Here is a 15274-nt window from a genome sequence, read left to right on the forward strand (position 1 = left end):
GGTTCAGGAGCTTATCCTCATCTTTGTGAGGTCAGAAATTCATTTTTTCAATGTGCTGAGAGATATGCCGGTATATGCACACTCATCTGCATTATTTATGGACACTTAAACTCTTGGCATTATTTTTTTTAAATATATAATCTTATTAGACCTCAGGATACCCTAAAGTATAAGATATTTAGTAGTATATTCTAATTTCCACCCATGTCTTTTTAAAATTCAGGGATACATATTAGCCATCCAATTCACTCAAGTTTTGACAGTTATAGTCAAACATAAGCATTTGCTTAAGATACCAGAAAGTACTCCTCCTCTTAGTGCTACTTTGGAATTAGCTTTAGAAAAATTCATCAGAACATGTTTAAAATTAATGCATTAATACAGTGTTTTCCTAACTTCATTCATTTATATACTATTCCCATGGGTTTTTTTTTTTTTACTGTAACTTTATACCACCTGCACTATTACTATTTATTTTTTCTTTAAATGATCCTGTTTAATTTCTTTTTCTTTTTTTTTAAGATTTATTTATTTATTTATTTATTTATTTATTTATTTATTTATTTATGATAGACGTAGAGAGAGAGAGAGGCAGAGACCCAGGAGGAGGGAGAAGCAGGCTCCATGCCGGGAGCCCGATGTGGGACTCGATCCCGGAACTCCAGGATCGCACCCTGGGCCAAAGGCAGGCGCTAAACCGCTGAGCCACCCAGGGATCCCTGATCCTGTTTAATTTCAATGCCTAATTTAACCCTATCTCAAGAAATAATATCTGGGATGTCATGGTCTTAACATACTAGTTACATTTTTTTTAAGCAGGCAGTAAATAAATACAGAACGGCTGAAATTTAATAGTATGTGTTTGCTAGTCTTACCACTTGAATTTGACCATGATTTTCACATATCTACTCTTTCTGCTATAAGTTAGCTTAAAAGTTAAAATTTGTTCATTTAATTCTCATCCATTGATCCCAGATGTTTCGTGCCCTTGGGCTGGAATTTATTATCTTTTGATACATAAGGATTTGTGAAACCACATGTCAAGGTTTCTTCATGAGTGATCACTAATAACTTATAACCCAAACCCAAATCTGTTCTAAAGAAGCTCTGTTTGAAGTATAGAAAGAAAGTAAATACAGATTTGGTGATTTTTCCCAGGCTGCCCCCTGTAAAACTTGTGGGAGACTTCACTCACACTTAGCATTTTAACAGCTTGCTTCCTATTTCTTTTTGGTTAGAATAATAACACCATCGTTTTACTGTGGCCTTTTTTTTTTCAAAGAAAAAAAAATATTCTTATATGTGTTGTTACATTTTCTCTTTAGTGAGGCATTAGGCGGTTATAGAAGTTGCTTCAATAACTCACAGTCAATGGCAAATGGCATGAAATCAACTCATCTCTAACTTACAGGCTTACAGGCTTACAGGCTTCTTCCATTTCACTGAAAAAAGTAGAATATATTTATACCGTAACTTACAGAATAAGACAGTTTTTTTTTTTTTTTTTGTTAGAATCTGCCCTTTGGTTGAATCCTTCATAAATGTCACATTTGTTGACTACTACAAAGAAAATAGTAGCTACAGTTTGGTTTTAAGGAGTTTCATATAGTTATTACTTTGCCTTATATAATGATTATTATAGATTTTTCCCTATTAATTTCATTTTGCCTTAGATTATGAATATTGTGGAATTTTTCCCCTCTCTGCTATTTTTTGTAAGTAAATAAAAAGCTGGATCTCATTGACCTCTCAATGTTCAATGCTCAAGCAAAAATGAACTGAGGTTTTTGTTTGTTTCTTTTTAAGATTTTACTTTTAAGTAATCTCTATATCCAATGTGGGGGCCCAAACTTATAATATTGAGATCAAGAGTCACATGCTCTACTGATGGAGCCAGCCAGGTGTCCCTAAAAATGAACTGAGTTTATATGAAGCAATAGCTAATGTTTTCTACTCTGGTCAAATTGCTCAGTCTTCTAAAAGATGTATTCAGTTTTCTTTCTTTAAAAAAAATCAGTTAATATTTCAGAATTAATATAATTCTGAATTCTGAATTAATATAATTCAGTTAATATATGAGAAAATTAATAACCCTTGCCATTAGAAACAAATTTTGAGACCAAAAAGTTTTGTGATAAGCATACTCACTTAAACATTTCTAAAAAAAAATCTTTCCCAAAATGTGCAGTGCTTTTATTAAATATATAAAATTACTGTTGAGAAAATGCTATCTAATATTTTCTCCAAGTTATTCAATCCCATGTTAAGTAATACTTGCTTTTATTTTATTTTTTTAAAGATTTTATTTATTTATTTATGAGAGGCAGAGTAGGCACAAGGAGCCCTATGTGGGACTCAACACCAGGACCCCAGGATCACACCCCAAGCTGAAGGCAGACGCTCAACCACTGAGCCACCCAGGTGTCCCGCTAATACTTGCTTTTAAAAACTAGAACTCTTTGAGGAATTGTTCTTTTAAAAAGTACAGGTAATTTATATATTAATCAATACATAGGAAGTATCCAAATGACAGAGGTATGTGGCTCATGAAATCCTTATGGACAAGCTGGAGACATGTATCTCAGATTAAATATTTAGATGGATTCCACATAGTTGGACCCATACCAAGAGGGTGTAATAAATTTCATTATATGAGGGGAGATGTGTAATAGCCTGTCTGTAGTTCTTTCCCTAACAAAGTCATAGTCAACATTTTATTAATGACTTGAATGAGTATATTTTTGATGCAGTTCCCAATTACATATATATTAATCTTGAAAAGTCAATAATCTGATTCTTGGACAACAGAATCAGTATCTGAAGAAATCTTACAGGTTGGTAACATGGTAGTGATTTCAAACTTGGGTCCAAAAAACTCCAGTTGTATTAGGTTAGAAGAAAGATGACTTAATTAATGGCAATAGGAAAAAGTCTTAGGGAGTTTAATTCATTTTAAATTTAATGGGATGACAATTTAATGGCATGTGTGTATGTGTATAAAGTACACACACACACAAGCCCAATTCAAACCGCTGCGCCACCCAGGGATCCCACAAGCCCAATTCAAGAAAGGTGTTTCTGACTCTTAGTTTTGCAAGAATCTTACATTTAAAGATCTTCCTTAAATGTAAGATTCTTGCAAAACTTAATTCTGTTAATATATTCAATCCATTTTGAACCTTGTCCGGGAACTGAATCTATTTAACTGGCTTCAGCAGCATGAAACTATCCATGTGTATGGAATAGCTGCAAAGGGGAAGCTTATTTGAATTTTTCCAGTTTCATAACTACATCTGTACATCTTTTGACCCAACTTCACGCATGGCTTATTTTGCATTCCAGATGATCTCAACATCAGTGGCATCATAGCAGCTGTAGTAGTTGTGGCCTTAGTGATTTCTGTTTGTGGCCTTGGCGTGTGCTACGCTCAGAGGAAAGGCTACTTTTCCAGTAAGTGAATTTCATCCTTCTTTGCTAGACAACTTCCTGTGGGTCTAGAGTTTTCTTATGAGACCTTCTTTCTCCTAATGAGTTCCAGCAAACTGTAGAGAATATTTTTTCCTTAATTTTTCTGCAGTAAAAAATGTCCAAGATGATATGTGGGTGAGTTGTAAAGCACCTATGTAAAGCACACATAGGGAGAAAAGGCAGAGCTTCCTCATCACAACATTCAGGAAACACCACAGTATCTGTGAGATACACACTGGAGTAGTATAATGCAGTGGTGCTGGGAGATATTTAACATATATGGATGCTTATAATATGTTGACATCTATTTAAAAGCCCTGTATTTTAAGTTAGGAATTATATATTTCAAGATGTAAATTGATTTCCAGTTTTATCCCAAGAAGTTTCATTGAAATAAATCAGTGAAATAGTTTATCAGTGTAGAACAGTGGAATGTTGAATGTCAAATTTAGCACCACTGTATATATAGCATTGTTGAATAAAAACTATAGTGTTACAGTTGCTTCTGAACAAAGTTGAGACCTATACTAACTCAAAACCCCTATTTGATGATAAAATAGGTTTGATATGAGTGAGATTAAAAAATAACATTTTGTTCTCTTGTTGTATTTCTTTACTCCCAGTCTTTAAAATTATCCGAGACCTCAAAAGCTGTAGAACTCCATCAAGTGCATTGGGAATAGTGTACGAAACAGAATTTTTAAAACAGAATAATAAATAAATTTATAGCATAAACAAGTTTTAGACTCACTGTTTTATAGTGAACATTAATTTTAGAACTTAGGTTTAAAAAACATACTAACATAAAACTTAACCTATAAATAGGTATTAAATGTCATAAAATATTTCCACGAGCATTGTTTCAAGAATACTCCCTATAATTAAGAATAGCTGCTCTGTGAATTAATAACTCTTTCCTTGATGCTCCAGTCTTAGTCTAGTGTAAATATAATTTTATGAATGGAATCCAGCTGAGTCCCCCTGCTGGTCACCAGTGAAGGTACAGACAGATAAAATTATTCATGTAAAATTCCTGTTCTTTTAACTCTACTTCCAAAGGGTTTCTGTCTGAGTATTTTTATTGGAGACTTGGTGACATTTTTCTTAAAATAGTGAGTTAATTAAAGATCTGACTTGGGTACTAGGAATTCATTAGTGAAGAATACTACTCCCATTCTCAGCTGGCAGAAAATCTGTCCAAGGGGATCATTTTCTTGAACTTGATTTCAGACAGGAGTTGGCAATCTGTGACCGGAGGACCAAATCCAGCTGCCACCTGTTTTTCTGTGGCCCACAAGCTAAGAATGTTTTTTTTTTTTTCAAATGAACAGTTACTATCTGTTTTTATAATAAGGAAGGAACACTAACCAATCCCAAGTAAGAGAAATGTTATCTGCGCCTTCCAACAAAGAACTCTATTCTTCCAATTAATAGACCTATACCAAAGACTTTGATTATTATTATATTTTAAATTTTATAAATATACATTTTTGGAAACTTGGCCTCTCTTATTATATAACTACCTACTTAATATCCTCAATTCTACATCTTGACCCTCAAAGCCTAGGTATTTGTCTTGTGGCCCATTACAGAGAAAGTTTGTCAACCCTTGATTTAGAAAGTACAAATGTCACCAAGAGAGAATCAATATTGAGAAAAAGAAATTAAGCCTAAACTCACTTTTAAATGAATGTGTATCATACAGTATTAACTCTTGCACTAATGATCTATACTTATTCTTTTGTAGAAGAGACTTCGTTCCAGTAAGTATACTTTCTTAAATGCATGCCTTTCCCCGCCCCCATCAGCTAATCTTCTGTTAATCATCTATTTAAAGTCAAATGTGGAAAGTTGAGTTATTTGAGTTATTTATTAGTCAAATGTGGAAAGTTGAGTTATTTGAGAGTTTTATCCTATGGGAAGTGACTGTGATTCATTGAGAAATACACCTCACTTCATGCTTCATGCCTGTCAATGTTGTTTAATTACCTAGAGAAGACATATAGTCATTCTTTTACTCTGTAGGCATTTTCAACATACTACCTTAAAAAATATGCTGCATTTTGCTAAATTTAAAATTTTCAAATAAAATTTTACTTAGCAGCTATTTTCACATGTACTTGAATACTTCTTCTGTGCCCAACACCGTCCTAGGGAGTGGCAAAACAGCAGAGAACAAAACAGGCCCCAACAACTCTCTGCCTCATGGAGTTTACGTAGAGAAAGGCGGAAAGTAAACCATATGTAAACTCTACAGTATGTCAGACTGTGATAAGTATTATGGAGAAAACTAAAGCAGAGAGGAGAATAGAGAATGCACAGGGTAGGAGTGGAGATTGTCCTTTAGGATGGTTAGGGAGAGCTTCACTGACGAAGTGATATTTGAGAAGGATGTGAAGGAGCGGAAAGAACAAGCCATGCAGATACCCTTGAGAAGAACATTCAAACGGAGGAGAAGGAATAGATGGAAAGATCTGGAGGCCAGGCAGGCCTGGAGTGTGTGGGACACATTGAGATCAGTGTGGCTAAAACAGAGTGAGGATGATGGAAAGAAGGGATGAGTGCACAAAAGTAGTGGGGGTCAGATGACATGGAACCTCTCCTAAGCTGTGAAGGTTTGACTTTGATTCTAAGTAAGATGGGAAGTCATCGGAAGGCTCTGAGTCAGGGAGTAGTATCCTGTTATTTAATTCTTAGAAGCTCACATTCACTGCTCGATTAAGAATAAACTATAAGGTAGCAAAAAGTGGAGGAAGCAGGGAGACCAGTTGGGAAATGGCTCAATAATTATCCAGCCAAGAGAAAATGGTGGCTGGTTCCAAAGCAAAGGTGTTGGAGATGTGGAGAAGTGATAAGATTCTGGATACATTTTGAATAATTTACTGATTGGTTGGATGTGGAGATATGGGAGAAAAAGAGAAAAAGGTAGCTTCAAGGCTATGAGAGGAATGGTGTTATCATTTACTGAAATATGCAAGACTTTAGGAGAAGCAGGTTTGGGGGCATTAGGTGGAAAGGTCTGGAATATTTTGGAATTTTAATATTTGAGATGCTGATTAGACTTCCAAGTAGAGATAATTAGTAACAGAATATATAACCTGGAGTTTGGAAAAATATCTCAACTAGGATTAGAAATTTAGGAATCACTGCTGTATGATGAGATCACCAAGTTGGCGCGCACTTGATTTGTGACTGTCCTTTCTTTGTACATGGAAACGGCAGACCCAACCCAGATCTATGGGCGTTCCCCTCTAGTCTCAGCTGCTGTGGCTTCAGATGCTTCCTGGTATTCTAAGTCTTTTTGAAGACTTAACTGCCACTAATTTCCCGTTCCCAGACTTCCTGCTCAAACCTGGTCACTCAATCTAATCATATCCCGCTACAAGTCCAAGATGAGCTCCAAGTTATCAGGATTAGCAGTAGCAAAGGAGGAGAATTCAGAAAACAGAGTTACCTGATGGTATAGCCACCCTGCATCCCCACTCTGGGCAATTGTGAGGACTTCCACTTTTGTTGAGTAAGATGGAAAGTAACTGGAGGGTTTTAAGCAGAAGAAAGCATCATCTTATATAAGGAGAAAAGTTGGCATTGCTACCTCGAGGGAGGTTATTCTTCTCTTCAACCATAGGGTCTCTTAATAACCAAGTAGGAATCTGGGAGGTAGTATCTTTACTCCTAAGCATGTCTCCTGCCATTTGTCAAATCCATGGCCCTTAAAATTTGTTGATTATTGAATTGGATGTTATATTATTTTGCTAGAACTGCCGTACAGAAACTTATTTTCTTATAGTTCTGGAGGCTAGAAGTCCAGATCAAGGCGACAGCAGGGTTGGTTCCTTCTGAGGGCTGTGAGGGAAGAATCTATTTCAGGTCTCTCTCCTTGGCTTGTACATGGTCTTCTCTCTGTTCACATCATCTTCCCTCTGCCTGTGTTTGTCTCCACATTTACTCTTCCTACCAGGCCACCAGTCATATTGGATTAGGGTTCACCCTAATGACCTCATTTTAATTTAATTATCTTTTTCAAGAACCCTGTCTCCAGATATGGTGCCTTTTGAGGTATTAGTGGTTGGACTTTAACGTAAAGTTTTGAATAAGACACAGTTCAGCTTATAGCAGATGACTAGCACCCTAGTTACCATGTAAAACTTTCTTTCCATGCAAAAAAAAAAAAAAAAAAAAGAATTTTGATTATAATGTCCAAGTTTTCAAAATGCTAAATGTTAAAAAGCTGCTAAGTTAAAAGTGTATAAGTCTGTGTTTGCATATTACAGAGAAATCTTTAGCCCTAGGCTATAATAAGATACCTGGGTCTTCATAGGTTGGTACTTGTTACCTGGCTTTCTCTGTGAATATTGTCTATAAATATAAGAAACTCAGTTACAATTGCTGGCATTTTTTTTTAACATTGTCTTTTATATTCCACAAACAGGAAGAGTAGTTCTTCATCTAAAGCCACCACAATGAGTGAAAATGTGAGTATCTTTAAAGCATACTTATAGATCCAGTGTGTTTAGGAAATAGGGCAGGGAGATGAAGGAACTGTTACAGAAGTGATGGATTTTCACTTTTACTATACTTTGTGCTTGTGTCTACTTCTGGTCTTTAGAAGTTGCTGAGTGAATGTTAGCTTCCACCCTCTGTCTGGGATGGTATGAGAAAGCTGACTGCCATTTGTAGAGCAACGGGGCTTTGCCATTCCATTCTTTTCTCTCATGGTGTTTGCTATGATTAGCCTCCTTTGCATCATTAGGTCTGGTACTATCAGCCCCATTTCGCAGATGAGAAAATTAAGACACAAGTTCTCACAAGATCACAGTGGTGGGGCGGGATCCAGGTACCTAGATTCTTGTCAGCTCACCAAACAGATGGCTTCCACCAGGTCTGTGATACCAGGACTCTCCCTTGGTTATTCAGAGAACTTGGAAAATTTAGGCATATGGAATATCCTCTACTATTGCTGAAAGGAATATTTCAGAAATCCCTGGAGAGATACAATAATTATCTAATTCAGATGGTTTAGGCAACATCATTTGGCCCCTTGTGTGCTTTTGCATTTGTGAACACTACAGTGAAGCAGTAAATAGTATCATTGCTCAGATTTTGTAGCTCTTTGGATGTATATTCAACTTTCTGGATTATTTTTCAGGAATATAGGAGGTAAGGGAGGAAGGTTTCCAATGTTTTTAGAGGTCTAAGCTCTTTCTTGAGAAATGAAGCACTGGTTCTCTGAATTCTGTGGCACTCAGTGGCAGGGATTCTCTTAGATGTCCTACTTGTAGAGCTTGGGGTAGGCAGTGGACACAGATATTTAAACACTTGAGTGATTCTAGTGGACACTATCTTTATGACCTACTTATTGTTCCATAGATGTTTTTGTCAAAATTTTATTTCCTAAAATTGTCTATTCCAGAATCTCACAGAGACAGAAAGTGACAGAAGTCACTTTATTTTATAGTTTACTATGCCACAATCATATTACTTTTTCGTTGCAGACAAGCAATATGTAACTCCATATTTGTTCCAACAATTTATAGAAAATACTCTTTAAATGTGGAATAAAGTAATCTCATCCTAGCAAAGAATAAGAAACACTTTGTGGCTGAGTCAAAAGAGCAAAAACCTTTTATTTTTTCCTTGTCTTCCTCTCAGTTGCCCTCATCCACTGAAAGGATGGTTTTGCCCAATTCTGGTTTTGCCCTAGAGCAGGATTTCTCAGTCTTGGCATTACTGACAATTTCTTATTATTCTTATATTGTAATTTCTTATATAAATTTTTATATAATGAATTCTTATAATTTTGCATATCCTTGTTGGAGGGACTGTACTGTGCATGGTAGGATGCTTAGCAGCACCCCAACCCCCACCCACTGGATGCCAGGAGCATACCCCAAGCAGATAAGATTTCTCCCGCTCTAACTCCCACTCCTACTTCTTTACTCAAGGCAGTTTCAAAGACCTTGTCTCCTACTATTTATTTAAATCACCATAAGATAGATTTAGTTAACTAGATGCTGGTTTGTACCTATAAGATTCTCATAGTGCATGTAACTTTATACTGATGAGATTTATAGATTTGTTTAAATATGAATTAATACATTATACTTAAACTTGTTTTTTTCCCTTTTCCTAGGATTTCAAGCATACAAAATCTTTTATAATTTAAAAGAATTCCACCTTTGAGAGACGCCAAAAACACAGTTGTTACACAAGTTATTAAAGGGTTATAAAACTCTGCTTTGTCTTACATTTGCAAAGAGGTACATGAAGAGATGAAGTTGGTATTTCGTGATAATTTCTATGATTGTTAAATTACTTGAAATTGCTATTTTAAACAAATAGTTCTGTCAGCACCTAAATAAAATATAGTCTGGCTTTTTATGTCTGGACTAAGTTAAAAGAATCACAATACTTTAATATTCTGGGGTGTATGAAATGTTAAATGTCCTAACTTCTAGAGAAAGTTACTAAAATATAGGATACTGATTGTGAAATTAATCCACAGAGCATGAAAATACAAACTGTGTGCACCGTCTGTGCAGGAGCCTGATTTACAGGGTTTAGAAAATACTGACAGACGCAAAAGGAAACTCTGGTCTCATTTCTCCTGGAATCCTCTTTTCTCCCCTAATACAATCCTTACTCCGCTGCTCATTTATCACTAATCTATTCGCAAGAGGGAGGTAGCAGGAGTGGGTCTTATTCCCAAGGATTTGCACTTTGTGTTTATTTTTATTTCTAAGAACCAAAAGCAACAACATGAAGAAAAACATCTAATGGCCAGAGCTCACTCCCCTGGTGTGTGTCATTGATTTCTTCATTAAACATAATTTTGAGAGTCAAACACAAACCCAAGTGTCTTATTTCACTTGAGTTGCTTGTTGCTCTTTCTTGCCTCTAAGACCCCTTTGAAGAGGATCAGTGACCTTGACATCAGAACTCATCACTGAACCCTACACACATAACTTTGCAGATACCGTTCTCTGCATGATGGTGATTTCATAATTTGTCTCTGAAAATCATGCAGGAAAATTCTGGGCTGGGCCGAGTCTCTTGCTGGCCAGTCCTGCTTATTGCAGAGCAGAGGATATAGAAAGGAGAAGGGGTTGTCTGACAGATGAAATCAAAGAGCTCACTATGGCTCCCTGTGCCTGTTGCCCTGCTTGGCACACAGAAGATACAGGAGAAAGGGTAGCTGAAATGAAAAATTGGTCTAATCATCTGGTTTCTCCACTGATTCATCATAAAGGCGTCCAGGCTAGTGTTACAAACTGAGAGTTGTAATGATCCGTGTAACAGCAAGAGCAATTAGGCTGTGCTAAAAAAAGCCTAATATTCTATAACTTATTGTGATTATTCAATTCATATCAAATATAGATAATAAAATATGGGAAGGATATATCTAGTTCTGGGCAAATCTGGATGAGAAGGTTACTCACAAACTGTCAACTTTGAACATAGTTAAGCTGCTTCTTAAGGAGTCCATTCTTTTTCCCCATTAGACAAAGCAGATCCCAGGATTCACTGGACAAGTAAATGGCTTAGGCACTAGCTGGTATCTGGGCACCACACCAGGTCCCTGGGAAGATGCCTGTTGTCAGACTATACCTTGCCCCTCACTTGTCTGTAGCACTGGATGCTTCTCACCAGACTCCTTCCAACATTTTTTATGAAGTGCCAGATAGTAGATATTTTAAGCCATAATGGCCTGTTACAAGTACTCATCTCTGCCTTTGTAGGAGAAAAGGAGCCATAGACAATAATAAACAAATGGCATGTTTGTGTTCCAATAAAACTTGATTTATAGAAACAGCAGGCACAGACAGGATTTGGCTCCTATGCATGGCTTCCCAATGCCTGGTAGTGACACATGAGAAAAACACTTATCCATAAACTTCTGCAAAAATTAAGCTAAATGTTGCCCATGCTTTGATTTGATTGGCATGAGGAATATTTTCTTCTTGCATTGCCAAGTGCCAAGTATATGTGAGTCTCGAAGATGGCTCTTTGTGGTGGCTCAGTTGGTTAAGCGTCCAGTTCTTGACCTCAGCTCAGGACTTGATCTCAGGGTTGTGAATTCAAGCCCCACACTGGGTTCTACACTGGGCTTGCAGCCTACTTAAAAAAAAAAAAAAAAAAAAAAAAAAGTGGCTCTGAAGGCATACCTACCATCCCATAAGATCAATTTCTTCAATTTAAATGACTCAAATCTGTATTGTGGGGAAAAAATACATAGTGCCTTTGCTTTACTAACAGATGAAAGCTTCTGTGCCATTTGGCTAGTCAATTCATCTTATAAAATATTATCATATAACGTTTTCTTTGAGTCAGATATATATTACACTTTATCTCAATATATTGTATAGAGCTAAGTAGAAGTCATTGTGTGGAGAATGCTTTCTCCCACACAAAAGATATAATATTGAGCACTCATTTTCCGTTTATTAAAAATATATCCACTTGTGTCTGGACTTGTGTTTCCATTTGCTTTTAGGGACTTGAATATTAATAATTGGTAAGACCCCATTATAATTCACAGAGCATTTTGATTGTATCTTCCTGCAGTGAAATTGTGTTATATAAGGATTAGGGCTCTGAAATCTCTAATAGCAAGTATTGCTTTAATTATTGTTGTTGCTATTATAGCTAGATTTAATTTATTTTTAGTTGGGAGTTTAACCTAACTAAATCTGGAACAATTGATTGTTTTTTAGTACAACTTTGCAAAGAACTTCCTTCATCTCACAAGTGGTTTTGTTTGATTAAAGTCTACATTAATAAAAATAGCTGAACTTGTTCAACTTTTTAGGCCCATTTAACCAGTACAGGGAAGTCATCCACCTATTGTTCAATAAAACCCGGGAAACTACACCCTCTTACCATCTGTAGCTACAAGGCTAGCTCTTTAGCTGCTTAAGATTAGAATCTCATCATCTTTCATCTGGATGTCTGCCAACCCTCTCAAATGATGAAGAAAATGCTCTGCAAATTAAAAGGCAAAACTATTAAAACATTTTATATAGATCAGGTAGGGGTAGATGGAGGTGAGGGTCCATACAATCTCATTCATCTCAATATTATGTATCGTGAGGCTTCTAGGTGGCTCAGTCAGTTAAGTGTCCAGACTCTTGATTTTGGCTCAAGTTATGATCTCAGGGTCGTGAGATGGAGCCCCACGGAGCCTGCTAGAGATTCTCTCTCTCCTTCTCCCCCAGCTCTCTCTCTCTGTCTTGCTTGCTCATTCTCATAAATAAATAAATATTAAAAAAATAAAGTGGGTCATGTCATTTGCAGACCAGGAATCTGAGATTCAGAGTCAGTCCACCAAGTTCACAGAGATAAGTGAGGACTTCTGGTTTATAGGACCCTGGTCCATCTGATCTGTTGTGCCCAAGATTGCGAATCTGAGAAACCACCAAGGAGCCGACACCGATGCAAGCGCACGAGGGTTTATTAGCAAGCTCGAGCTTGGGTCCAAGTATACCCGACACAGCGGAGCAGGGACTTGGACCCCGAAGTGGGTTACAGCTCGGTTTTTTATAGGCTGGTCTAGGGGATTTTCAGAAGGGGTGGAGGAATTTCTCAAGTTCTGTTTATATTCTGATATGGGGCTTTCAAGGGCATTGAGCTCTGTTCTATATGGGACTTTCTACCACGGGTGTGGGCTCTGTTGTCTTTCTGATACGGAATTCATTCTGCAGTTTTTTCTATAAAGTTCAGCTCTTAATCACAGGGGCCTAAGATGGCTGTACTTGTGCTAATGCTAAACTTGAGGTGGAATGGCCTTGATTTTTCTCAGCCTCCACAGATCCAGAATGTTTCACTTGAGATGCTTTATCTCTTGCCCCCAAAATACATTCTTTTTAAATTCTTAAGTTCTTCTCTTGTGCCACACCTTCCCTTCACCCCTTGTAACCTCTGGCAAGCTGGCCTCTCCCTAGGCTCACAGGTAGTAACATTGTTCTGTCCTCCCTATCCCCACAAGCCAGTCTCAGTGCTAAGGTGGGCCCTTCCATGCTCATCTACTCTCACCACAGATGCCCAAACCTCTCATCTTATTTTTTTAAATACTGAAAGGAACTATGATGATTACATTTAAATCCTGCACTCCCGCTCCCAACCTTTTTTTTTTTAAGATGTTATTTATTTATTCATGAGAAACACACACAGAGGCAGAGACATAGGCAGAGTGAGAAGTAGGCTCCCTGCAGTGAGCCCGATGTGGGACTTGATCCCAGGACCCCGAGATCATGCCCTGAGCTGAAGGCAAATGCTCAACCACTGAGCCACCCAGGTGTCCCCTACTCCCACCCTTCTCATCGCTAAATCTGCCCATCTCCCATCTCCCCTCATTCATCAACTCCATCCTGCACTACATGTTCCATGATTGTCACTACTTTCATCCTTTTCACTTCAGGCCTTTGTTACTATTTTGTCTTCTGGGACATTCTTCCCTCAAATAGCTTCTCTCTTAGTCACGACTTCTATCTCAGTCACTGCCAGATTTGCTCCTGAACAATGTCAACCCTCTTCCCCCTTTTCTCCCTTCCCCTTGCTAAAAACCTTCCACTCTTTTCCTTTCCAAAGCTTATTACCAAGGGCTAAATTCCTTAGCCTGAAGTTCAAAGCTAAGAAAGTCTTCCCCCACCCTCCTAGCCACCTACACTTCTTGTCATATTGTCACAACCTACCCATCTAGCCAAATGTTCCACTGTTCTACTTTGGTTGCCTTATGCATCCAAACTTAACTAGGGTCATTTTATCTCAATAAGCAATGTTCTCCTCCATTGGAATGCTGATTCTCCCAATCCAAAAAAATAGGTAAATTCTATGGACTCTTTAAGGGATGGCTCAAATTCCACCTTCCTTAGGAGGCTTTCCCTCATTCCTCTTGCTGGAATAGTTTCTTCTCTGAGCCTCCATAGCCCTTGGTTGATTATTTTATGGCAATTATTGGTATTTAGTTCATAATACACTTATGCACATATTAAACAGTATCAGATATGGTCGGTATCTAATAAATGTTGAATTAATTTTTAAAAATCAAGAGTGCTTGTGAAAAGGCAACTAAAAAGACACTGATACAATTTCTCTACAGATTTAGATTTTTAGTAAAGTATCATATTCTGCAATGTTATTATAATCCAGTTCATTCATTATGCAAAGTGATACAAGTTATTGCTCCATGAATTAAAGCTGGACAGAAATTGTTTCTCTCTTCTACTCCTTTGTTATTAAGCATCCATTTCCACACTGTTCTTATAAAGATCTTAAAATATTTTTCCAACTTTCAAGTTTTAAATTTTAGTTTTCCATTCTTTGTTTCTTGTTCTGTAAGAGTTTGGGACACTTTCAGTAGTAATAACTGGTCAGGAAATTCAAAATAGACTATGTATTTTTATTTGTTGATACTGTTAAAAAAACTCCTGGCTGGCTCAGTCAGTTAAGTGTCTGCCTTCAGTTCAGGTCATGATGCCAGGGTCCTGGGACTGAGCACCACATCAAGTCTCCCTGCCCAGTGGGGAGTCTGCTTGAGATCTCTGCCCCTCAGCCTGTCCCCGCACTTGTCCCTCTCCCTGCTCATGCTCACTTGCTCTCTCTCTCAAATTAAGTGAATAAAGTGTCAAAAAAAAAAAAAAAAAAAAAGACATACTCTAAAATGGAGACATTTGTACTAAGTCCAAATTACTAAACCAAAACTTAATACCAAAGTTAACTACAGTTTCAAAACTCTCCCAGATGTGGAATCTAAAACCAGTCAATCTGGAATTGAGGTTACCTGCTCAAGTCCCCTAAAGGAAGGTGA

General features: G+C 37.2%; 1 protein-coding gene across 1 annotated transcript in view; it reads left to right on the forward strand.

The window, feature by feature from the left end:
* LOC119867047 (junctional adhesion molecule 2) overlaps positions 1-10314 on the forward strand; it is a 60434-nt gene extending 50120 nt beyond the window's left edge. Inside the window, exons 7-10 of the mRNA XM_038581269.1 lie at positions 3343-3450; positions 5216-5231; positions 7901-7943; positions 9602-10314. Coding sequence (XP_038437197.1) covers positions 3343-3450; positions 5216-5231; positions 7901-7943; positions 9602-9634 — 200 coding nt within the window. The 3' untranslated portion in view covers positions 9635-10314. The remainder of the gene's footprint in view (positions 1-3342; positions 3451-5215; positions 5232-7900; positions 7944-9601) is intronic.
* The last annotated feature ends 4960 nt before the right edge of the window (positions 10315-15274 follow it).

Source organism: Canis lupus, chromosome 31, assembly GCF_011100685.1.
Source record: "Canis lupus familiaris isolate Mischka breed German Shepherd chromosome 31, alternate assembly UU_Cfam_GSD_1.0, whole genome shotgun sequence".
In the NCBI taxonomy this organism is placed as follows: domain Eukaryota; kingdom Metazoa; phylum Chordata; class Mammalia; order Carnivora; family Canidae; genus Canis; species Canis lupus.